The 24,809-nt window shown below is 40.1% G+C and overlaps 1 protein-coding gene across 4 annotated transcripts; it reads right to left on the bottom strand.

The window, feature by feature from the left end:
* Positions 1-443: 443 nt before the first annotated feature.
* On the bottom strand, positions 444-24,809 carry mdm1 (Mdm1 nuclear protein). Of its 4 annotated transcripts, XM_034921839.2 has the most exons (20): positions 24,610-24,809; positions 23,403-23,502; positions 19,824-20,167; positions 18,883-19,017; positions 17,962-18,132; positions 16,958-17,190; positions 16,754-16,850; positions 15,967-16,005; positions 15,252-15,427; positions 14,823-15,074; positions 14,156-14,319; positions 12,068-12,204; positions 11,406-11,643; positions 10,064-10,132; positions 4,377-9,397; positions 3,872-4,064; positions 3,474-3,578; positions 3,095-3,241; positions 2,618-2,656; positions 444-1,433 (listed from the first exon to the last, which is right to left on the bottom strand). In XM_034921839.2, the coding sequence occupies exons 1-15, from the start codon at positions 24,631-24,633 to the stop codon at positions 9,288-9,290; spliced, it is 2,289 nt and encodes a 762-aa protein (XP_034777730.1). In that variant the 5' UTR covers positions 24,634-24,809; the 3' UTR covers positions 444-1,433; positions 2,618-2,656; positions 3,095-3,241; positions 3,474-3,578; positions 3,872-4,064; positions 4,377-9,287. The 4 variants fall into 4 exon arrangements, with proteins under 4 accessions (XP_034777730.1, XP_034777731.1, XP_034777732.1 ...); XM_034921840.2 differs by lacking the exon at positions 15,967-16,005 and having other exon boundaries at positions 24,610-24,808; XM_034921841.2 differs by lacking the exons at positions 444-1,433; positions 2,618-2,656; positions 3,095-3,241; ... (1 more) ...; positions 3,872-4,064; positions 11,406-11,643 and having other exon boundaries at positions 9,299-9,397.

Here is a 24,809-nt window from a genome sequence, read left to right as displayed (position 1 = left end):
AAAAAGGAGTGGATATATGTTTCCATGGCTGATAAAGGGCCCTAAGGAGAGCTGAGTCTTCATAGCAGCACAAACTGTCCTTGGTGGAGCTGATCTTTTGGAGATTCGAAGGTAGAAGGAGGCGATTTCTGCCATCCCACAGAAAAGGAGACACACGGAATCCCTAGCTCCTGCCCCCCGAAACACACGCAAGGTTACAATAATGACAAATACAATGTTAAAGATCCCCCAAATATCCGTCTGGACTGTATATAATTTGTATGCTGCACTGTATACAATTAATATACTGCAAAATGTATAGGCTTTTATACTTTGGTTTTACAAATTTTATATAGGAGCTATATTTTCTACACCAATGTGTTTTCAAAGATTTCTGATACACATTAAATATGCCTTTAAATATTATTTTCTGTGTTAACAAAAATAAAAAAAGAAAACAGAATAATATTTTAGTGGTGTAAACATACTGTATTTATTAAGAAATGCTTACAAACAATAAATTTGAAGCTTTAGAATGCTGAAAATGTGATCTGGTTATCTCTGTACAGTGCCATTAAATTCTGTAGAAGAAAATCTCAAATTCTAGCAGACCAAAGACTTATACTTAAAATATGTATTACAAAACATACTTGTACAAAAGCAATTACAAATCGAGTACATAATAAATACATTAAAAAAAGATTAAATACACAGTTACAATGGAAGCATTAGGGTTACAGACGTGGAACTCTGGTTTTGTTTAGGTTCTATAAGGAACAGTCGGATACATTTTAAAATACAGGTGCATTCACTGCAGACAGTTACACTGCCGTTACCATTTGCTTATATTTGTTCCATGTACTTCGCACACATGTCCATGACTGTGAGTCTGGAACTCCATAGATCTACAGCTCAATAACACTGGACCTGTATTTTGCAGTGTATCTGGATTGGACTTCCCTGACCTCAGCACCACGTTACTGGATCCTCAGCTAATGTATTATTGCACCACTATGTCACTGTAGATATAACTTGTTGTAATCATAACTTGTTGCATCCTAGTTCATATTGTATTCTATTAGTATTATTGCACTTACTGTAAACTGCACTGTATTTAAATATTAATCTTGCATTGTAACCCTGTACTGCCCTGTAACACCTGTAAGTCGCCTTGGATAATAATAATAATAATAATAATAATAATAATAATAATAATAATAATAATAATATTACATTGCACAAATGCAAGTAGTTACTTATCAAATTGTATAACCCAATATCAATATTTAGGTCATTGCAAAGTACATATTATAGTTTCTGATATAATTTTAAAAATAAATATTTGTAATAAATTAAGTTGTATTTGTTGATTAATTTTTTCTGCAGAACCTTGTGAGGTGTTCCCACAATACATCCAGCTCTCCGATGGCCTTGTTGTTCCCTCTTTTCCCAAGCTGTAAAAAAAAAAGAAAGAAAGAAAAGGGTTAAGGTGAGTAAAAAGAAATGACAAAACCACCTGGATGCACAGCCGTAATACTGCACTGCAGATATGAGGCTTCCCGGCAGCAGTTTACTGGGGAGAAGACATGTCATTCTAGACTTTATTATGTCACTAAAGTATTTTTAAGAATCATTTTATTAGAGAATTGGTTTAATATATATAAAAACATGTATAACCAGGTTCTTATTTTGCCCCAATTGTAAAATGTAGTCAGGTTCATCTTTATTTTAAGGAGGTCTACATGTTTTTTCAGTAGTGCACATTTACCATTAACACTATAATAAAAGCCATCTGATGAACACATTAAAAAGTTCAATTTACTGTAACAATGGAATGAACCGAATTTGTGAATAATCAAGTTGTAAAATAACAAGGGAGCAGTTTATATGACTTCATTGTGCAGCATGCGCCACGATAAATACGATATGCAGTTTAGTTAACTAACTAGAAAGCGCTTCGTCACAGATTCCTACTGAAATACAATGTTTCACCAGCAGGTGTCACACGCTGAAGATCAGGCCACTATAGAAGGTCATCTTCTTAAATGAAATACATAGCAGCTCGAAGGACCGCCTAGCTGATAATACATAGGGAGCATACAGGGTGTGGCAGCGGTATTATTACATGTTCAAAATGCTCCCAGAGTAACTCTCCTCCTCACTGCACGGCTTCAGTGTTTGGTTACTGTGTATTGCGATTGACACCTTCTGATTTCACAGGTGTCCTCCTCCCAATCAGTAATCCATTGCTCTGACTGCATGATGCCTGCTCATTAGCTGATGTGTGTCACGTTTGTCATTCCTGAAGGCATGGTGGAGCACAGAGACCCTTCATTCCCAGGTACTTTCTATAGTCTGGGATGCGGAGGCCCCAATAGTTGCTTCTACCCATTTCATGTTGTTAATGTATAGCAGCCCATCCTCACAATCACAGAACTGTGTCCTAAGCTCATGTAGTTAATACAGTAGCTACACTGTAACTACAGTCCATGTAGTTAATGTACCTTTTCAAGTAAGAGTGGTCACTATAGTCTTTCTACAGTGGATTTAAAAGCCTGTTTTGCAAAGCCAAAAGCATTTTGTTTTGCATTTGATAACTGAATTCTATTGCATACATGAAATAAGCTACAATTTTTACCTTTTGGAAATCCTCTTTGAATTTGTCAATGTTGAGAGTCTAAAAAAAAAATGAGTAGAAGAAAAAAAAAGTTATTTTTCTTCTGCATTTGGGGCATTTATTTTAGCAGACAGGCAGAGACCATGCTTTGATATCTTGATCTGAGGTTCCCTTATCTTTGCAGCAGTGGCACTGCTGTAGTATCAATCTGCATGTGCAATCTACCAGTAGCTTTCTGATCTCCCCACAACAGATAACCTAATACAGTGAGAGCTTCAGCTGACAAACCCTTAGTTAAACTATGTAGAGTGTCTTCAAAGTGTCTGTAACTGTAAAGAAAAGTAAATAAGCCCCTCCTGTGGTTAACAATATGAAGACTGAAGCTCTGCTACACCCTCGCCCACCCTCGTTCCTGACTCTAACCCACCAGCTGCTACGGCACTGCAGGTGGAGCTTGTGTCCAGGCTGCAGATGGAAAGTGAGAATGGTGATGCTTACATTAGCACAGCTCTTATGGTCTTCACTGATCCTGTGAAGGTCCTGGGTCACAGATTCCTTGTGTGGGTATTGTTCTTCTGATGTGTTTAACACATGAGTGATGTAGAAATTCAGAATGTTAACGTATAGGCAGCAAACGTGCTGGGCCTAAAAAAACACAAACAAAAAAGGTACTTTACTTTCCGAAAAGCCCACTCCCCCCTCTCCCAGCATTGTTACAGCACTAGTGTTATACATGCAAATATTAACAGTAACGCCCATTTCTTTAAATGTGCATTTAATAGTAAATGTAATAAACAGTCTCGACTCTTCAAATCAGTTATTCAATAAGAGTGTATCTCTCACAGTTATTCAGCGGTTCAGTAGACTCTATACATACCGCCATCTGGTTGTTGTAGTTTTCTGGAATTTGTTTATTTATTTGTTTATTTAGCAGAATTTCTATCAGACTTGTTGTGTCAGCGCCATTATCAAATTGCTGTGCCTGTAAAAATAACAGTAAGAATAATTACAGTCCTTATAATAATTAAATAAAGCAAAAACAATAGTAATACGAATAATACTTCTATTGGTAATAATACTAATACTAATTCTAATTGTCATTTTAATAATGATGATAGTAATATTAATACAACTTATAATACTACAACTGCTATTAATAATAATAATAATAATAATAATAATAATAATAATAATAATAACACAAAAAGGAATGATTCTTTCCCACACTCAATTGTATCGTACAGGCACCGTCGTAAGATGGCTCAGGATACTCACAGCTCTAGCCAGTGCATTGATTTGTTGTCTTAAGAGTGGACTATTCAAACCCGGACTATTAGAAGACTCCTTGGATTTGTGGGGTAGATTTCTTGCCTGTCCACAGGGCAACAGATAGCAGCAAACCACCAATGCAAAGAGTGCGATCCACTTCATCTTCAAATTGTGAAGCTACGACACGATGAGAAATAACCTAAAAAAAAAAAAAAAGAGAGAGAAAACTTGCTTGAGTTATAACTGGCATGAAAAAGAATGTTAAGTTAAATGAATAAATTAAGCACACAGGCTAGGGTTAGGACAATACATTGAAATAATGTGACATTAGCAATGGTAACAGCTGGTAATTAGGCTTACTGTTTGGTTAATATCAAGCTTTAATATCAAGCTTTCCTGAAACTGGTAGACAAATCTTTAGCTACAGTAATACCTCCTTCAGTTATAATCAGTTATAATTCATAATGAATTATAACTGATTCATAATGAAATAAAACAATGTCAACCTTACCTCTCAGCTTTTGATTTCCCTTATGATGATTGCTAATTGGGAGCTTACAGTATTTATATTCTCAAGCGCATGTCCCAGATCTGCTGATAGCGTCATGACGTCACTGTGGCCGTCTTTTCTCTGAAATTACGGTTCAAGAAAGGATGCAAAATTAAACCCCACTCTGAATGCTACATGTTTTCAGGTCAATAGAACAGTGGTTAAAAAAGAAAGAAACAGTGACAGCCAAGAAACTGATTGAGGGTGGAAGAGACTGAAAACAAATTATATTTCATATTTTAAAACTACATGGGGTTAACCTATGTAATTATTCTGTACAAAAGTTACTGGACAGTATATTAAAAACCTTGGTTAAAATGGGTGGAGTTCCCCAGCTCACCATTAGCCACAGTGGTTACCTGTTCCCGAAAATGAACTCTACAATTGCCTGCTAGGGTTAAAAGTCCTAGCAAAGAAATACGTGAAAACACTGCCTTGGTCAGTGTGGTAATGAGGTGAATTAACACCTTGAAATACAAAGGAAAAACAATGTCACTACAGGGTCATGTAACATCACAGAGAGTGCTGAAGCGAGAAGGCCAAAGTGAAATTATTCCATTTTGGTTTTGTTTTCTAAATCAATCATTAGTGTAAATTGCTCTTTCCTACACCATAACTTTCAGAATCATCCCAGCTATTGTGGATTAAAAAAAAAAATCTACATAATACCAAATGTCAGCCCCTATTAAAATCATCATCATAACACTGCTTTCATAGCCAGCTAGCTGAAAATGCTGATGCGATCATTTACGATTTTCAATGGGGAATTTTTCAAAGCTTTTTCCTCCAAATCGCTAAAAGTACTTTTTTTTTTTTTTTTTACCGGAAAGTAACAAAAAAAGAAATAATTCTAAAACAAATAAATGACAGTACTTAAGCCTTCTATATATTAAATATATTAGTTTATTTATGGTTTGGTAACTTTATTGGATGTGTTTTTCTTTTATAAAACTAGATTCTCAAAGCTCATCGCTCCATATTGTCATTTGTGCATTTTTTTATAGAATAGAAAAACAGACCCAAATGTGCATCAACATATGAAATTAATTGAATAAGAAAAAAACAATAGGCAAGTGTATGTTAATAAACTTTAATATTAAAGACAAACTAACGTTAATAAACTGTCAAAATAAATTAACAGAGCACGTTAAAAATGAAGCTCTACAAGTTACTTGGCGACTTGTGTCTGATTCAGTTTTTATTCAAGAGCTCAAACAACTTTTTGTAGCAAGAGAAACAGCAGCGCGTTTTGCCGTTTGTTTACATGCCATTTTGTAGCGATGAGGTGCACTCGTGGAAATCAGAATACAAAACGAGGCAATGATATGACGGCGGTTCTGGAATGATTGAATAAACCAATCCGTGTCCCTCAAGACACTCTCTCGATGACAAGTCGCTTTTGAAAAGACTGAATAAACCCTTTTAATTTAAGTTTGATGAAGATGAGTTATCAGGTTACCAAACAGTACTGTATCCATTGTGAATGAATTGCTATCTGTGCCAAGAAGGTGTTCTTTTAAGTGAAGTTCCTGTTACTTTAGCCGGAGCATTTACAATGGGGAAAAATCAGTTTCACCACAAGGGTGTTCTCTTAGGCGAAGTGTTCTCTTAGGAGGTCTTCCCATACGCAGAGACTACTGTACTTTCTTCCAGATAAATAATACAAAACCAAAAACGTAAATACATGAAAAATAAACCAAAAATACCGTGTACATTCAGTGTCGTCAACAATACTGGTAATGGCAACAATACTCCACAAATGGAATTGCTGCGATAACTGTAAGGCTGGCCGAGTATAGTGAATGAAGGATCAAGTGAATAAACAGCTTGGTCCTGTTTTCTATACCGGCAAAGAAGTTTTCAGAGTTACACACACCCAAAGATTTTTTTACACTGATCTATTATTATATATTATATTATATTATATAGTAACATAGACTTGGGAAGAGAAGTTTGGCATGTGCTGAGCATTAGGGCTGTGCAGATACTCAGATTTTCAGAGTAATTGGCTTTAACTTTTTTTAAGTTCTTAGGTATTAATTAAATGGAAAGAAAAATCTGTTAGGCAAAACAATACTATCAGCGCTTGTCAACAAAATGATTGAGTAGCAATCACTAATAATCTGGCATTGTGACTTCATACAGAACCTGTCGTGGTCAAACTAAAAACACTCAATTTATTGATCTTATCTGTCTTTTATCCATTTGATAAAAATGTAATTTTGGTTTCACTTTCTGGTTTTCACTTTGTTTGTTTTCATACAAATGCATCATCTCTGCAGTGAACTATGCGATGTGTAGATTTAACCTCTTATTAAACTTGATAATTCAGTAGGACTAGGGAAAGGTTACATGTACTGTGAGTGATAAATCAGTGGCTAGTTTCACAACATGTCTTGTATCGGTTTATAGACTCACCGGCCCTGACTGTAAAGAAAATTCACTACCCAATGGCCTTTAAACCACTCTGTGCAGAAGTGCATTGTCATTGATTGGTACTCAATTGCACAAGTGAGAGAAAGGCAGCTTTTCTTTTTGAGAAATGAACACACTTTGAACAGGATTCATTTAGAACCAGCGGACAAGAAACTTGTGACAAGCAGCAGGTTAAAACAGTCTAAGCCTTCATGATTTTGGCTTTATTGTGCATTGTGACAGTAATCATAGTATATACCGATGTGGAATCCTTATCCCTAACCCCTAAGTGGGGCAGTCAATTCCACTGTTGTATAATATTGCTAAATTATGCCATAGCAAGCAAGAGAACCAATAGTTTAATATCGCCCTGAATAGTTAATGATGATTGGTTAAGAACAGCAGTGTGTCATGCATAATGACACTTTCCAGTTTTTACAGTCAAAAAAGCTTTTTAATGCATAGTTTAATTTCTTAAAAAAAATAAAAAAATACAATATTTGAATACATTATTGCATTAGGAGTTAGTGATATTCTCTGAATTTAGTTTCTGTCCATTACAATATACAAGATATTCGTGGAAATCCATACTGAATCGTGGAAATCCATGAAATTCTGGAACATCACTGAAACCGCCATTGAGCTTGTGCAGCGTTTGCATCACGGGGAGTATCGACAGCATGACTACGGTTCCCCAAAGGAAACCGGGGTTGTTGCATGACAAACTTTTCTTAAACCACTGTTGGTTTTCTGTAAAGATATGACTCTTTTGTGAGTGTCAGCAAATACAGATACCCAAACCACAGCCTTCTAAAAAGAACCTAACCAGGTTCTTCGAGACATGACTAATACAGGCCCACATTGGACAGGTTTCAATCGAAAGACACCTGACACTAATAGACTAACTGACTAACTTACATACAAGTTATCAATTTGATTGGCAGGTCAGTACTGTAATTCTGAAAACCTTTGATATATTCTGTTAAAGGACACTATGAAATAGTTCAAGAATTAACCACTTCATTGCCAACTTGCAAGACTGCTTCATCACTCGGAATTAATAAAAATCTGCTAATAAGGTACTTAACTGCCACAGACTATAATTATACTTTTTACTCCGATATGTATTCTATATCATTTAATGTTCTTGTTTCCTTTTAAAAAAAGAATACATACATTTAAAAAATTCCTTTCAATATAGTAACAGGAATAATTGTATACATTTGAAATTAAGAGGTTATATTTGTAGCCAATAAATCAATTTTGTAAATACCCTTTGGTAACTGAATGAAAATGATTTGGCCTCTCCATGCCCGAACATTGCTCACCGTCAGTCGAGGATAGTGAGCCAAACACCCAAAAAGAGAAAGCTGCTGCCAACTTCAATAAGACTCCTCCTGTTACCAGCCTGACCCAACAGCACAGAGTGAAAAACAACCTCCCGAAACCTCTGTGATATAAGGCTGTAGGGTCTGTTACCTGGGCAAGCTAGAATAACCACGAGTGAGACACAAATACAATGTTACCAGCCTGACCCAAAAGCACAGAGCAGAGAGTGAAAAACAACCTCCTGAAACCTCTGGGATCAAAGGTTGTAGGGTCTGTTACCTGGGCAAGCTAGAATAACCACGAGTGAGACACAAATACAATGTTACCAGCCTGACCCAACAGCACAGAGCAGAGAGTGAAAAACAACCTCCTGAAACCTCTGGGATCAAAGGCAGTAGGGTCTGTTACCTGGGCAAGCTAGAATAACCACGAGTGAGACACAAATACTAAAGAAAGGTGGAGAGGATTGGGCAGGAAAAGCAGCAGCTATTTTAAATGGGGATCAGAAGACAGATGTTTTTTTACCCCACCCATCCAGAGCCACACCACTAGGGTCCATTACACAGTGGCCATGGCTATTGACTATTCAACATCACAACCTTAAAAATAATAATATTACAAGATGATAATGATTTGCAATTCTGATAAACTGGAGATCCTTGATATACCTCAGTGGACATTTTAAATGACAGTATAGAGTAAAACAAACAAACAAAAACCAAAAAAAACACCCGCTAAAGAAAAACAAACAATTTCATAAGAGGTGAAAACGTTTACTCATTTACTTGAGTATTTCTGACATTACAAGATAAAAAACACTGTCATGATAGCATAATGCTTGAAATGCACCAGTTACAGGAGAAGGGTTATATTTCTTCTACTTTTAAGATTTTAAAAAGTGCATATTTTTTGGTTTTATAAAATGTCATGTTGTTAAAAAACAGTACCAATGCTTTAAAAATATTCAAGATATGAAATGGTTTAAATCTGCATCCAAGTTCAAAAGTTGTCAGTCAACAACAATAACAAAACAAAAAAAAATCAGGATTTACATATTTGTCAAAAGATTACTCTGGCTTATAAATTTCAATAATTTAAAAAATGTGATCAGCAATATGTGAGTGCACATCAACTCTTGCCCCAAAAGTTGTGTTTCCTCTTCTGAGCGCGTTCAAGGATCAGAGAGGCAAGAGAGCTTGAAGCTGCTGATCTCGCAGATATCTGAGACATTCTGTCATCTAGCAGAGGAACAGAAAGAAAACAGTGTGACTTTAACCTGCTCTAGTAATTACACAAAGAAGATTCTGATATTTAACACACATGTCCAGAGTCTAAAAGTACATTTATCAAAATTTGTATACTGCAGTGGGGAGGGAGGTCAGTCACAATGTGTTCCTGTGAAAAAGCTGCTGTCTTTAATGTCCTCTCAACGAAGGGATATGTATTTAAGATGAAGGGTCAAGCGGTTTTGTAAGCTCAATCACTCTGTGGTGAATGTTTTTTTCCCCAGCAGCAGTGCAAAGTAGCTATATGACTTTATAACAGGGAAGCAGTGCTGGAGCTTCTCCTCCTCGTTCTGACAGGGAGTTTCTGATCTGCAGCCTTCCCAGAATGTATGCACTGCAGTAACAGACACGACATACTGTACTGTACCAGCTTAACTCTTTCAGCACCAAGTAACCAACACACTGCCGAAGGACAACTACTTCCAGTGTGTTCAACTGTAAAATAAATAAAACAGGGCATACATATACATACAGTATTATTACATTTGATTCGTTTACTGGGCTACAGTTATCTTTTCCGTACAGTGTGAGTAGTCTTCACTGTGGAAGAATTAAACTATGCCTGTGCCAGAACAATTAAACAAATACAAAACGGGGATAAATAAATAAATAAAATACCATTATCGGAGATGTCAGAGTCATTGGAAGAGAACCTAAACAGGTCTGATCTTGGGCCTCCAATGTTACCTTGGTAGAAAGAAAATGAAAAAGATTTTGACCCACTGTTATTGCCCATGTTATCCCCACGCTAGTGTCACACCATGGATCCCAGACGCAGGCATGCCATCCAAAAGCAAAGCAATCCCCCGTATCCTAAATACTACACTCAAACCTGCCACCTTGACAACCCGTTTCCACAACCCAGACACAGGCTTGGAGGGCATTGAGGTATTAATATAACAAAAGCACTGGTCTGTGACTGATTTAGGAGGTCATCAACTAGCACAGCTTGAATAGAATAAGTGGTAATGTATACACTAACACAATATGGATCACACACACATTGTGCTTCATTTCAATAATTATTCAGAAAACAAGTAAAACCTGTCAAATGCTGGTGTACAGAGGTAGAGTCAAATCTAAGGTATAAATGACAAAGTATTTAAACTATATTACAGTGGAAGTACAGTCCAGGTAAAAAATGTAATTCAAGGATTGCATTCCTTTTCCTTTCTCCTTTAAGTAAACAAAGATTTGAGTGTACCGTACCCTGCGTATTTATAAAACATACTGGATTGGAAAAGAAAGAGCACATGACTTGGTGCTGTGCTCCACAGACACATTACCATTGATTTCAGGCAGAGAAGACCTCTTGGACATGCCGATTCCAGAATAGACAGCTTCTGGATTGTGGAGTGTACCCCACCAGTTATTTGAATTAGGAGCTGGTCGGGACGCACTAATGATGCAGATTTATACAGAATGCCGGTGTGGTACTAGTCGCATTGTTCAAAGAGCCCATGAAATACCCTATTTGTACGTTCTGCTGCGGGGTTCATTTTGTATTTCCCGGTTTGCCGTTGACCCGCTAAGTGAAGGCAGGTTAATCAGTGTGAGATGGTGACAGTGGTAGCGGCCAGTCGCATGGGGTGTGTCCTGTAGTTTGAACAGCAGCACCAATGCTGTGGTACAAATATGATAACAATACTGTTTTATACTGTACAGAGCCTTTCGGGATCACTTTAACACCCCCATTATTGAGGTAAAATTAAATCACAAGTAGTTTAATTATTATTTAACTACTGCTACTGCAATATCTAAACTTTTTTCCCTACCCTTTTTATTTTTTACAACTCAATTAGCTTAGCTGCATTGAGATGCTGGCGATCACCAGAGCGGGCTCTGTATTGAGCAGCTGTTTACTGGAAAGTATCCATGTATATTGCACTTTTATTTCTCAGTTTTATCTCTGTGGTCTGCTTTTGGTCCACTGTTCATTGTGCTGTACTGTTTGACCTACCATTGTGCTGGAACTCTGGGTCCCTCAAAGACCCCTGGATTCGGCTCACAGCCTCCCTGTGAGGGGAGAGGGAGGCAGGGCCTGTGTTTGGGGGGGCAGTGCTGTTTGAAGACTTGGAGGGAGTTCTCAAAGCTGCCGGAGGGGAGTCGGCCAGTCTGCTGTCCTCTCTCAGGGGGAGAGGGTCGCTGGTTTTCAACCCTGCTGCGATGGACGACCGTGACTGGCCATCTACATCAACCTGGAAAGCACAGATTCAAATCACTTCACAAAAGATCATGGACATTTTTTTTTGTTTTCTGCCAGGATCCTAAATGGCATCAATATCTATAAAGTTCCACCCGCACCCACAGCACGTTGACTATATTACACTACAAACACCCCAGTATCGTTTTTGTCATATTCACAAATGAGTTCCCAGGATAAGCTTCAATGCCTCAGCCAATCACTATAGTACAGTCCATTTTATTTTTCATCAAATTTTGGCAAGCAGTTCCAAAGGCCTTCCTTAACCATACAATCAAAAGCACTTCAAGACACAGATACAAAACTTGTAGAGCATGAGAGAGAAAAACACCTTTTGTACACTGGGCTTCATTTCAATGCAGTTCTGCTTTTGAAACTCCTTTTTATCCTACAGCTTTGATGAGCGTTCATTCCCTCACCTTCGTCGACGTCCTCTCTGCAGACTCTCTGGGAAGGTACTTGTGGGGGGAATAACGTTTTCCAAGGGGGGGTTCTGGCTGTAGGTCCAGTTTAGGTGAAGGCTTCAGTTTTGGTGGTGAAACTAAAAGAGCACCACCTTGTGGAAAGCAGAGGAAGAATCAGTGGCATACCCATCGCAATGAACTAACTATTAACATACAGGAGGTTCTGTGTTGGAGACATCAGACAGGGCATTGGAACAGGGAGCGTGGATTGCGACTCTCTGTCACAACCACACTGTATACAATAATAAACACATTTCTTCCACGACTGCCTCTAAATGAACAGACGTTAACAAATACATGTACAGTACTGTGCAAAAGTTTTAGGCAGGTGTGAAAAAATGCTGTAAAGTAAGAATGCTTTCAAAAATAGACATGTTAATAGTTTATATTTATCAATTAACAAAGTGCAAAGTGAGTGAACAGAAGAAAAATCTACATCAAATCAATATTTGGTGTGACCACCCTTTGCCTTCAAAACAGCATCAATTCTTCTAGGTACACTTGCACACAGTTTTTGAAGGAACTCGACAGGTAGGTTGGCCCAAACATCTTGGAGAACTAACCACAGTTCTTCTCTGGATTTAGGCAGCCTCAGTTGCTTCTCTCTCTGGGGCCAATCAGATGCCTCCCTGATGGTATTGCATGATGGATAAGTATCTGCCTGTACTTCTCAGCATTGAGGAGACCATTAATTCTGACCAAATCCCCAACTCCATTTGCAGAAATGCAGCCCCAAACTTGCAAGGAACCTGCAGACACTCATTCGTGTACCGCTCCCGAGCCCTTCGGCGAACAAACTGCCTTCTGCTACAGCCAAATATTTCAAATTTTGACTCATCAGTCCAGAGCACCTGCTGCCATTTTTCTGCACCCCAGTTCCTGTGTTTTCGTGCATAGTTGAGTCGCTTGGCCTTGTTTCCATGTCAGAGGTATGGCTTTTTGGCCGCAAGTCTTCCATGAAGGCCACTTCTGACCAGACTTCTCCGGACAGTAGACGGGTGTACCAGGGTCCCATTGTTTTCTGCCAATTCTGAGCTGATGGCACTGCTGGACATCTTCCGATTGTGAAGGGAAGTAAGCATGATGTGTCTTTCATCCGCTGCAGTAAGTTTCCTTGGCTGACCACTGCGTCTACGGTCCTCAACGTTGCCCGTTTCTTTGTGCTTCTTCAAAAGAGCTTGGACAGCACATCTGGAAATCCCTGTCTGCCTTGAAATTTCTGCCTGGGAGAGACCTTGCTGATGCAGTATAAATACCTTGTGCCTTGTTGCTGTGCTCAGTCTTGCCATGGTGTATGACTTTTGACAGTAAACTGTCTTCAGCAACCTCACCTTGTTAGCTGAGTTTGGCTGTTCCTCACCCAGTTTTATTCCTCCTACACAGCTGTTTCTGTTTCAGTTAATGATTGTGTTTCAACCTACATATTGAATTGATGATCATTAGCACCTGTTTGGTATAATTGTTTAATCATACCCCTGACTATATGTCTAAAAAATCCCTGACTTTGTGCAAGTGTACCTAGAAGAATTGATGCTGTTTTGAAGGTAAAGGGTGGTCACACCAAATATGGATTTGATTTAGATTTTTCTTCTGTTCACTCACTTTGCATTTAGTTAATTGATAAATATAATCTATTAACATGTCTATTTTTGAAAGCATTCTTACTTTACAGCATTTTTTCACACCTGCCTAAAACTTTTGCACAGTACTGTATTTCTTAAAAGTGTACAACAATGAGCAGGACCACTGCAAAGCAACCCAGGACCTCTAACATGTACAGCACTACTTACTGTTCCTGCCTCTGTATGCCAGGAGAGCACAATTCTTTTTAAACACAATAAACACCAGGTTTGTCCTTGGTCTTTTTATTGTTTTATGTAAAGATTGTTTTTACTGTTGCCACGTACCTCATGATTAAATGTTTAAACTAAAGGATGTTTCTGTGTGTTACTGCTAGCATAGATCTCTCCAGTACTGCAAGACAAACTATTGTAGCAGAGACTCTCTCATTTCATGGCTCATCAGAATGAAGAGACTCGTTACCGACTGTTGGCGTGGTGAGATCATGGTGAGTTCTCGGGGCTCCTCCCTGATTCTTCATCTCGGGGGTGGGGAGTCTCCCTTCATCTTCATTGCTGAGTTTTGAAGACACAGGGGTGATGTCGGAGACAGACTTGGCAGATGACTTTTGTCCTACAACTCTGCCTCTGAAAAAACAAAAAAGAACCAGAAGTTCACACTCAAACCATCTGCTTTATATAGGGTTACAACGTGATTAGGAGACCCTTAGAATGAAACTTGCATTCCAATTGGCTAATGCAGGGACCAATTAAATTAGTGTTGCCTTAAAAAAAAAAAAAAAAATGGTCCAATACTTAGAAGAAAGGAAATGCGCTGCATTCCTTAACACTACATACAGTAAATTTAAGTATATATAGTAAATTAAAGTTTTACTAGTTTTGCTACCATAAACTGAACTAAACAACTATTCATGGTTTAGCTGAACTTTCCATTTCTAATAAATTTTCTTAACTTGGAAGTATCTTGGAAGATGCAACACTAAAAAGCACAGCTCTCTACATGTGCATGGTGCTCCGCTGGCATTGGAATACTATGATGCTTAGCGCTTTACACTTGTGCCTAAGCTGTGCGCATTTCTTAATTCAGGGTTAAGTTTACTATATAACTGATCCAGCATGTCAGTGCTTACTCTTTCTCCTGCTCGTCTTCCTTTTCTTCCTGGGCCTGCTCTCCCTCGCTTCTCTGCAGGGTTTCCTGCTCCTCGTGTTCATTCTCCTTGTCGTCCCAGGCCAGTCTCCTCCTCACTGGAAGGGTGGCTCCGCTGTGCAGGCTGGCTTTCTCTGTGTCGTCGCTTGGAGACTTCCTGGCAGAAGTGTCACTCTGCACAGGAGAGCAAGAACCAGACCTTGCTGGGCTGGGGCTTCTCTTCAAAACCCTTGTTCTAAACAAAAACCCAAAACACTGCTGAATTCAAAATGCATGAGGATGAACAACTTTTATACATCTTTCTAAAGAACTTTCAGTTTTACAGACTTGACTTGTGCTCTGAATCAGGTAAGGACCATGCATCCTGCTGCACTGTTAACCTCAGAGTTTGCAGTGATGGAGATGCCCATACCTGACCAGGTCCAGGGCTCTGATGTCATCGCTGGCAGACTCCTCCAGGGTCGAGGAGGAAGACACCTCCCAGAATCGGTTCTTCTCTGAAAGAATCTGGTTCAGGTGCTCTCGAGAGAAGTGGGTTCCCTGGGCTCTCTTCTTGTAAGCCTCTGCCATCTCCTTCAGCTCCTTCACCTGTCAAAACAGGCATGGGATCAACAGGGCCAATACACCCACATAAATACAAGAACAAATTCAAGGGTTTTGAAATAGAACACAAAAACACGACTAAAAAACAAATACACTGGAATTATACTTGTACACACATACAGTAATTATACACAGAATGCATTTATATATTTAAAAGCAAGCAATGCTGACCGGCTTGCAGTTTAATACTTGCAGTTTAAATCCAGAGCAGGCCTCCCCTTCATACACAGTTTACTGACATGCATTTCTTATTCTCCCAACTAAACAGTGAAGCAGGTATGCAGTCGAAAGCGTGTTCACTCTACCTAGACATTAAAAGCCATACAAAAAGTACTGCAAAGAGCATGGAGCAGCAGCGTTAGGTCTTTCAGTGCCTGACACAACTTCAAGACACTGGGACATGCTGGTTGCTGCAAACAAAGGTACACAGTATGCAGTATGCACTAGTGGGAGTTTTTTTTTTTATTTCACCAAAAAGCACAAAGACACAAAGCACAGGCAAATAACACCAGACAGCCTATTACCTCATTGTACCACATGTAAGCGAGGTGGCTTTGTGAATCCTGCAAAGAGGAAGGGTAAAGCACACGTAACTTCAACAGCATTTTTACTGCTTTGATTATTCCAGTATTCTGCTCATATAGACACCTGAGCACTGCACTGCAAGACAAAGGGCTGAATCCTGCTGAACCCTGCTGGATAACTGCCTTGATTTCCCAGTCTACAGGAGGCACTTGAGGTGCAGGAGGGGAGAAGTTGAGCCCTATACAGTACATCACCAGCATTAGAAAAGGAGAGAAGCGCTCTTCTGTACTGTAAATTAATTCAATCCAGCCACTAGTAAACCCCACACGTCTGTTCTAAGAGATGTAAAATATTAACAGAATAAAACTTGCAAGCACATAGCTGCAGGAAGGAGCAGTTCAATGCCTGATCTGAGTAGTTTCCGGCTAGGTTTGTACTGATAAAGTTCAAAGCCGGGTAAAGGCAGAGAAAACACTGTAAGTTAATGTGGGTGCAACAGAACTCAGAACTGCTTAGAATGCGCGTATACACCACAAAACAAGAGAAATGTAACAAATAAAAAATAAACACAACAATGACATGAAGCAACAACACGCTCTTTGAAATGAATGAATTCCTTTGTAAAAATGTACCTATACTTTTGCATCTGCTTCAAAACAAGCCATGTTGCATTTAAAAGCAAGTTGCAGGTGCGTTTTGTTTTTTTGTGGCGGCGGGGGAACAGGACGGGATGGGACGGGACGGGACGGGACACAAACCTGCACTAAATGAAATAGATGAACACACCTCATCTGAAGAGACAAGCCCTTTTATCCAGGCTCCATCTTTATAGCTGTACTTCACAGGAGACCGGAAGTTTGAATTGTATTCCGACTTCATTTTCCTTTAAGGTTACACAAAATAATTAGGTTCTTTATTCCACACACATTTCCATTGACTCAACACAGACCTGCAGTCAGACCTCAGGTATATATAAAAGGCACTGCTCACCCATAGCCTCTGTGAGGGAAAAACAGCCTTTGTGGATTCTGCTGCTTCAGAACCAGCTTCTCTGCAGCCAGCTTTGCGTCCTCACTGTTACACTGCTTCACAACTGGCTTCTCTGCAGCCGGCTTTGGGTCCTCACTGTAATGCTGCTTCAAAACCGGCTTCTCTGCAGCCAGCTGTGGGTCCTTATCTATGTGCCCATTCTGGAGTGAACTGTATGTTTTATTCTTTTCACTCTGAATAAAAAGGAAATAAAAATTATGCCACAGGTCATTTTACCAGAATTATTAAACAAACAATCAATAGAGCTACATTTCGAAATAATAAAACTCAAATGAAAAACATTTAGACTAAAAGTCTTTTGCAATGTTTTCAAATGTTAGTTTATTTAGTATTTCATAGCTATAAAACGCCCAGTAGTGCTACACTTAGAAATACTAAAAGAAACCACAGACTGGCTCATTGCCACGATGGAGAGAAGGCCCTGTAGTTGAAACTAGATATTCAAACTAACTAGAGAAATGATTAGCGATCGTACAGTGAATCAGTACCGGGGTATATTTATACTTTTTAAAACGGTTTGTGAGATACAGCCACAAGTAGATGTGTATCAGAACGACATTCACATGATGTCAGCCAGACTGGATCACAGCTTATTTAGTCTGCATTGTTTACATAACCCAATAGCTCGTAGGGCTGTCATAAGTCCTCGTGCATCGATGAATCAGAGCTCACTGTCACTTCTTGAATGAAGAATAAATGTATTTTATAGTGCTATGGATACATACTCTCCCTATCTCATTTAATTATTGCCTTTTAATAAAACGATTTATCATTGGCATGACCATTTCATCTTATCATGCATCATACAAGTAGCTGATCAGGACCATCACGTGTTGTGATCCATATCATATCGCAGCCTTCTCAAAGCTGAGAGAGTAAGTCAAGCAGAGGTGTGGGGGGAGCATCAACAGCTTGGAGTCTCATGTATGTATCTTGAAGGACACCTTTGAGTTGCTGACTGGCGAGATGTTTTCTGCCTCTTGCTCCTCCAGGTCCTTGCGCAGTTTCAGCCCTTTGGGGGGAGGAGAGCTCTTGAAGCTCCTCTGGTACTCGCTCTCACGCACAAAGCTGCCCGACTTGAACGGAGGAACCTCCTTATTTCTGTTGTAAACCAACTGGTATGAAAATGGAAGCAATGGGAAGAACGTTTGAAAAGCATTTTTTGATGATGGTGAACACGCTAGTTAAGATATTATCTTACACCTCTCATATCCTGTTACTCAGATTCATATTTAAAGATGACTCAACAAATGCTGTAGGGGCAAATCAAGGAACCACAGATTTCATAAAAAAACATGTGCATACTTGTTATACTATGAATTACCTGCTCTTGACTTTACCTAATCTATAAAGTAAGTTGCTTTGGTCATACAGTATGTTAGTTGTGCTGCTTTTTTGTTTTTGTAATTCGGCAGCCGTCCGGGCGTCACGATGTTTCCATGAATAAAGAATCCTACGTTACTTAACTTTTCAATAGTCTTGTTTGATGACAACCTTCAATTTAAAAATGACCGGAGTAAACAAAGATATTTACTGTATATAGTTTTCAAATAGGGAACTTGCAAACACATGGAATTTACATAACTCTTTAGCACCATCTTCTGGTCACAAGGGAGGCTCATCTTATATCATTTTTAATAGATTGCAGTGCCGTTATTAACTGAACTTCAAATGAGTCATGAAGATACTGTATGTTGAAGATTGGTCCTACTTTGCAGTCTTTTTTTTTTAAATGTGAGTGCTGTTTTTAAACAACTTTAGCATGACATTATGTCATTTAGCATCAGAAAAAACATTAAGAGATGACATGACTTTGTTGTGTTCCTCTGCACTGCAGTGAATGTATTTTACAGGCCTGTGTGTACCTGCTCTGCTGCCAGTAACGGAGAGTTTTCCGATGGACTCTTCCACATGAACTGTCTCTGGTACTCCGAGCTTCGGACAACGCTCCGGCGCATGTCTGTCTTCAGCCCAGCCTTCTTCTGCAGGACCCTGTTAACCTGCAGGACAGCAGTGATGGAATAACATGTCAGACAGCGTTTGGACAGTTTCACTGCCCAGGTGAAGTTACCACTGAAGTGCAAGCAAGGCTGGCAAACAGGAGATTTCTTTAGTGTATACTAGATAGCATGTTTGAAAGGAAAAATAAACTCAACAGCAAAAGGGCTCAATGGGCCCTAAATTACAGTCATTTATTAGACTGTGTTTCATTGCACAAGAAACACGTCTAATTTCCAAGTGTGAAATGTACTTGTAGATTAGACATGATGTGAGACCTTTATTGTGGTCATATAGGATCTTTACAATTCAGTGTTTTAAAATGTGACAAACAGAAAATGATAGAAAGTGAAACTAAACAACAATACATTAGTTAGAATGCGGGTATACATACACAATAACTTCAGCTGCACAATGATCGACAGAGAACCTTTAAGCAAAGTGTCTCCGATAGGTAAATGCTCAACTACACAGTCTGTAGTCTCTACCCGGTAATTCATTTCTTTGACATTAGAAAGTTCAAGAAGTACCCCAATAACCATCTCTGCAATATTAAACTGTGGAAGAGCTCATTGTCAGAAGACACACAGCGCTAATCTCCGATCTTCAAATCTAAAGAAACCAGCATTAACATTCAACCAATATGCCATTAATGAGTGACTGCGTTTTACTCTGTGTATCTGTGTTTTGATGTCTCCTGAGTGCCACTGTTGCTCTGACAGGTAGTATTTGAATGCACAGCATCAGAGGGATTAAAGAAGCTTAACTGCAGCTTTGGAGATGATAAGATTGACGATACTGTACTTACTCCATTACCCTCGGCAGCCGGCCCGCCCTTCTCTGCGTTAAGGGAAGGCATGCTCTTGCCGTTTCCTAAGGGCGAGTGCGGAGCGCTGCGAGGTCTCGGCTCCACGGATTGGGATCGGGGTAGTCTGGGGACCCGGGGGCCTGGTGGAGTCTGGATTCTTTCAGGGGCTGCCTGGTCCTCAGTAACGGGGGCGTGTGTTTTCACAGGATGGCGTGCTGCTTCTCTCCGTGGAGCAGAGTGCCGTGGCGTCTCACCCCCATGTACCCACTGAAAGGACCTGGAGATCTGCGGCCGATAGTGAGGCACTCTCTTCTTGGAAATAAAGCTGGGCTCTTTGGTTATTCCTGTGATGAACAGAGGAACGTATTTAAGTCAGTGTTTTTGTCACAGTCTATATCTGTTGTGTTTAGTGTTTAAATTGTTTAATCTGAAGCTCCTTTCACACTGACATGCTCTACATGGGTCAGGACCCAGTGTCATGCGGGTCGGGTACGCGATTTCACACTAGCATGCTCTACCTGGGTCAGGACCCAGTGTCATACGGGTCGGGTATTCGATTTCACACTGCTTTTGATAAAGCAGGGTTGACCTGGGTGACAGATGCAAGTAAACAATGCACGTATCAATGCCCTGGAAGCAGCTTGTTACGGACACTTCTATCCAAGTTTCTCTGGATTGAACCATTGCCCAAATGTTAATTAGAGCAAATGTTTCTTCATCCCTGCTGCAATTTGGCTCATGCTGTATCTCAATCAACAAAAATATGGCTAAACAGAAACGTTCCTTACGGAAGTGAAACCGTCACGCAGGCGTGGCTGTTTGTTATTGCACTGGCTCAGGAATGGCCGTCAAAGCGGGTCGACCCACATCCTGAGGTGGGCCACTGGGACCTGGGTTAACCCGGGTATGTGGTTTCACACTACGGGAGATTGTGACCCGGGTAGCAGTACCAGTGTGAAAGGGGCTTAACAGAATAAGTAAATAAATTCCATTCCACTATTACACAGGTCTTAGATGTGCAGTTTATAAATAAATCCATGTTGTAGAGCAAGCTGGGACTTTCATTTGAAATCATGATACCTGGTACATCGCCAGCTTAAATAATGTTCTCTGTTTCCATGCAGTCCTCTCAGGAAGTCTGTTGCTGCATCCCTTCATAGGTCATTTCACCTCACCAGTGTATTCTGGGTCAAAGCATGTTACTGGCTGAAAGCATGTCAGTCAATAGGGAAAGCAGCTGGTTGGTTAACGACAGGAAATAAGGTGCTGGAGAGGTAGGGACAGTTTCACTCTCCAAGTGAAATGCCCAAGAAAGTGCAACACCACCTAAAAGCATGGCTTACAAACTGAGATTTCTTTAACGCAACAATGTTATTACCTTTTAAGCACATTTTTAATGTATTAAATAATTCTAAATTGCAAAAAAGTCCTCAGCATAACAGAACTATAAGCATGTTTCAAAGAGGATGGGCTTGTGTCCCTACAGCTAAAACAAACTGTAGGGGAATGTAAACAAACAAAAAATGGTCAACGAGGAGAAGTAGAAATCACTGCCTGGCCACTGACAGGTAAACGAACAATTAGACCATGGAGATTGGAGATGTATGATGTCCCCAGTCTCTGATAAGAGACCTTGAACATTATCTCTGAAACTACGTTTAATCACTGTTTCAAATACTGTATATTCATATATGTATATATATATATATATATATATATATATATATATATATAAAGAAATGTACACAAATACATTAACCTAAGTTACCGGCATTCTGTAGGTGGAGATTAGGGGGCCAAGAAAATCAACACAGAAGCGGCTCCCGAGTGGCGCATCCAGTAAAGGCACTCCACGTGGAGTGCAGGATGCACTTTATAGTCTAGACATCGCGAGTTCGAGTCCAGGCTATTCCACAGCCGACCGTGGATGGGAGCTCCCAGGGGGCGGCGCACAATTGGCCGAGCGTCGCCCGGGGGAGGGAGGGAGGGAGGGTTAGGTCGGCCAGGGTGTCCTTGACTCACCGCGCACCAGCGACCCCTGTGGTCTGGCCGGGCGCCTGTGGGCTTGCCTGTAAGCTCCTCCGACGCTGTAGCTCTTGGGTGGCTGCATGGTGAGTCCGCAGTGTGAATTCAAACGTGTACATTCTGATTGCTCTGCCCCTTCTCCCTGAACTCTGCCACACTGCAGCGATACCGTTTCTGGGATTTTCATTCATTCACTTGTTTTACAAACATTGTTCGCTTTTGTGCACAAGGTAACAGAACTGAAGAACAGCTCCATGTAAGGAGAAGATTTGGTTTAGTATTGAGATATTATTTAGGTGATTGGAAATACCCACAACGCAACGCTCTCGTCCGGTAAGGATCTTCTCATGATGTTAAATGCCCTCGTCCGGTAAGGATCTTCTCATGATGTTAAACGCTCTCGTCCGGTAAGGATCTTCTCATGATGTTAAACGCTCTCGTCCGGTAAGGATCTTCTCATGATGTTAAACGCTCTCGTCCGGTAAGGATCTTCTCATGATGTTAAACGCTCTCGTCCGGTAAGGATCTTCTCATGATGTTAAACGCTCTCGACCCGTAAGGATCTTCTCATGATGTTAAACGCTCTCGTCCGGTAAGGATCTTCTCATGATGTTAAACGCTCTCGTCCGGTAAGGATCTTCTCATGATGTTAAACGCTCTCGTCCGGTAAGGATCTTCTCATGATGTTAAACGCTCTCGTCCGGTAAGGATCTTCTCATGATGTTAAACGCTCTCGTCCGGTAATGATCTTCTCATGATGTTAAACGCTCTCGTCCGGTAAGGATCTTCTCATGATGTTAAACGCTCTCGTCCGGTAAGGATCTTCTCATGATGTTAAACGCTCTCGTCCGGTAAGGATCTTCTCATGATGTTAAACGCTCTCGTCCGGTAAGGATCTTCTCATGATGTTAAACGCTCTCGTCCGGTAAGGATCTTCTCATGATGTTAAACGCTCTCGTCCGGTAAGGATCTTCTCATGATGTTAAACGCTCTCGTCCGGTAAGGATCTTCTCATGATGTTAAACGCTCTCGTCCGGTAAGGATCTTCTCATGATGTTAAACGCTCTCGTCCGGTAATGATCTTCTCATGATGTTAAACGCTCTCGTCCGGTAAGGATCTTCTCATGATGTTAAACGCTCTCGTCCGGTAAGGATCTTCTCATGATGTTAAACGCTCTCGTCCGGTAATGATCTTCTCATGATGTTAAACGCTCTCGTCCGGTAAGGATCTTCTCATGATGTTAAACGCTCTCGTCCGGTAATGATCTTCTCATGATGTTAAACGCTCTAGTCCGGTAAGGATCTTCTCATGATGTTAAACGCTCTCGTCCGGTAAGGATCTTCTCATGATGTTAAACGCTCTAGTCTGGTAAGGCTCTTCTTGCTATGTTAATACACTCGCAAGGGCATTTAACAGAAGAAGGGCCTTACCAGATGGTAAAGCCCTTGTATGAGGGTTCTATTGCTTATATAAATGCCTAGTCTAGATAGGGCTGCCTGTCTCTTGGCATGATTAGCAGCGGTCACATGTGGCCCTTCTTTAGCGCTGCTTACCCAGGTGGTCAGAGTGCAGTCCTGCCCAGGGGGCTCTGTGCTCTGGGGAGGGGCTTCTAGAACTCTTCCATTTGTAGTTCTTCTTGTATTCACTTAAACCCTGAAAAACAAACAGCAGCAACCAGATATGTCAGATATTAATGTCTTATTTATCTGAATTGTGTTTCAATTAAAATATCCAAGAATTAATAAATGGTAGCTGGAGCCACCACTCTCTTCTGACGAAGAGCCTTGGGGCGTCCGACACTGAATATGCGTTTTTGTGTTGAATCTCTGTGGTGACCGGGGAATGAAAAGCACATGATCACAAATGTCACTGCCATTGCCCTGGATTGTCTCATGCTGATGCTGTTGGTATTGGCACAGCCACAGCATACAAAAGAACAGGTGAGGCCAGTTCAAAGCTCACACCCAGCCACGCAGGATTTGCTGGAGTGAGGAAATCAAAGACAGCTGCTGTAAGTTTGCATTCTGCTCCAGCAGACAGGTGCTTTTATATGAAAGCTTGTAAAAAAATATTTTAAATTCTTTTGACGTTATAAAATACAATTCACCGGTTGGGTTTGTTATTGTGAAAATATTTATATTATGAAAAATTTAAAAAAAATAATAATAATAAAATGTTTTATTTGTATTGGGGTAAAAAAAAATGTCGTGTGCATCTGTAAGACACTGAAAGTAGAGCGACCAGTTCTAGCTTTCATTTCAATCAAGTCGCATCTTCTCTCTTCATCCAGGGACACCTTGCCTTGGTCACCTGCACAGACGCGCTTCACACACTGTGAACGCCTCTCTGAATCGCCCGTGCTTCACATTTCAACAGTGTAACAAGATGCATCGCCTTACGTCTGTTGCAACAGCATACCGATACGCTACATGCAGAAATGGGAACGTTTTAAACAGTTTTTTGAATTACATTTTTTAAAAAGATGGAGTTATAACATCAACTTTGTATATTTTAAAAGCAGTTTTCCCAGACACTACGTGTGACTGAACACAGGCTACATACAGAGTACCTTAGTTAACCTCTCGGAAACTCCTATGTGCAAAATGAAATCAACTATCGCTTTAAAAAAAATAATAATAATAATAATAATACAAACTAGCGGTGACGTATTAAGTGCAGGGACTTCTGTTTGTTACAGCAAATGAAAAGTAACCTAGTGGGTCTAGATCAGTTACGTGAAATAAGCAAACCAACGCTTACCTTAAACCGGACTGGCATTTTCATGCAACACAACTGTAGAAATCTGCAGGATTTTTTTTGTCTGTGCAGAAGCTGTCTGTTGATAAGCGTCCAACCGCTGTGTTGTGTGTTTCCTTAGCAAAGCCCATGGCGTCCCTCGACACGCGGCGCAGGCGCACTAAAGACTCGCTGCTAATCCGTCTTCCTAAACTGTTGTTGTT

This window comes from Acipenser ruthenus, chromosome 7 (assembly GCF_902713425.1).
Source record: "Acipenser ruthenus chromosome 7, fAciRut3.2 maternal haplotype, whole genome shotgun sequence".
Classification (NCBI taxonomy): Eukaryota; Metazoa; Chordata; class Actinopteri; order Acipenseriformes; family Acipenseridae; genus Acipenser; species Acipenser ruthenus.
The sequence above is the reverse complement of the archived record's forward strand: the minus strand, read 5'-3'. Positions and strand labels throughout refer to the sequence as shown.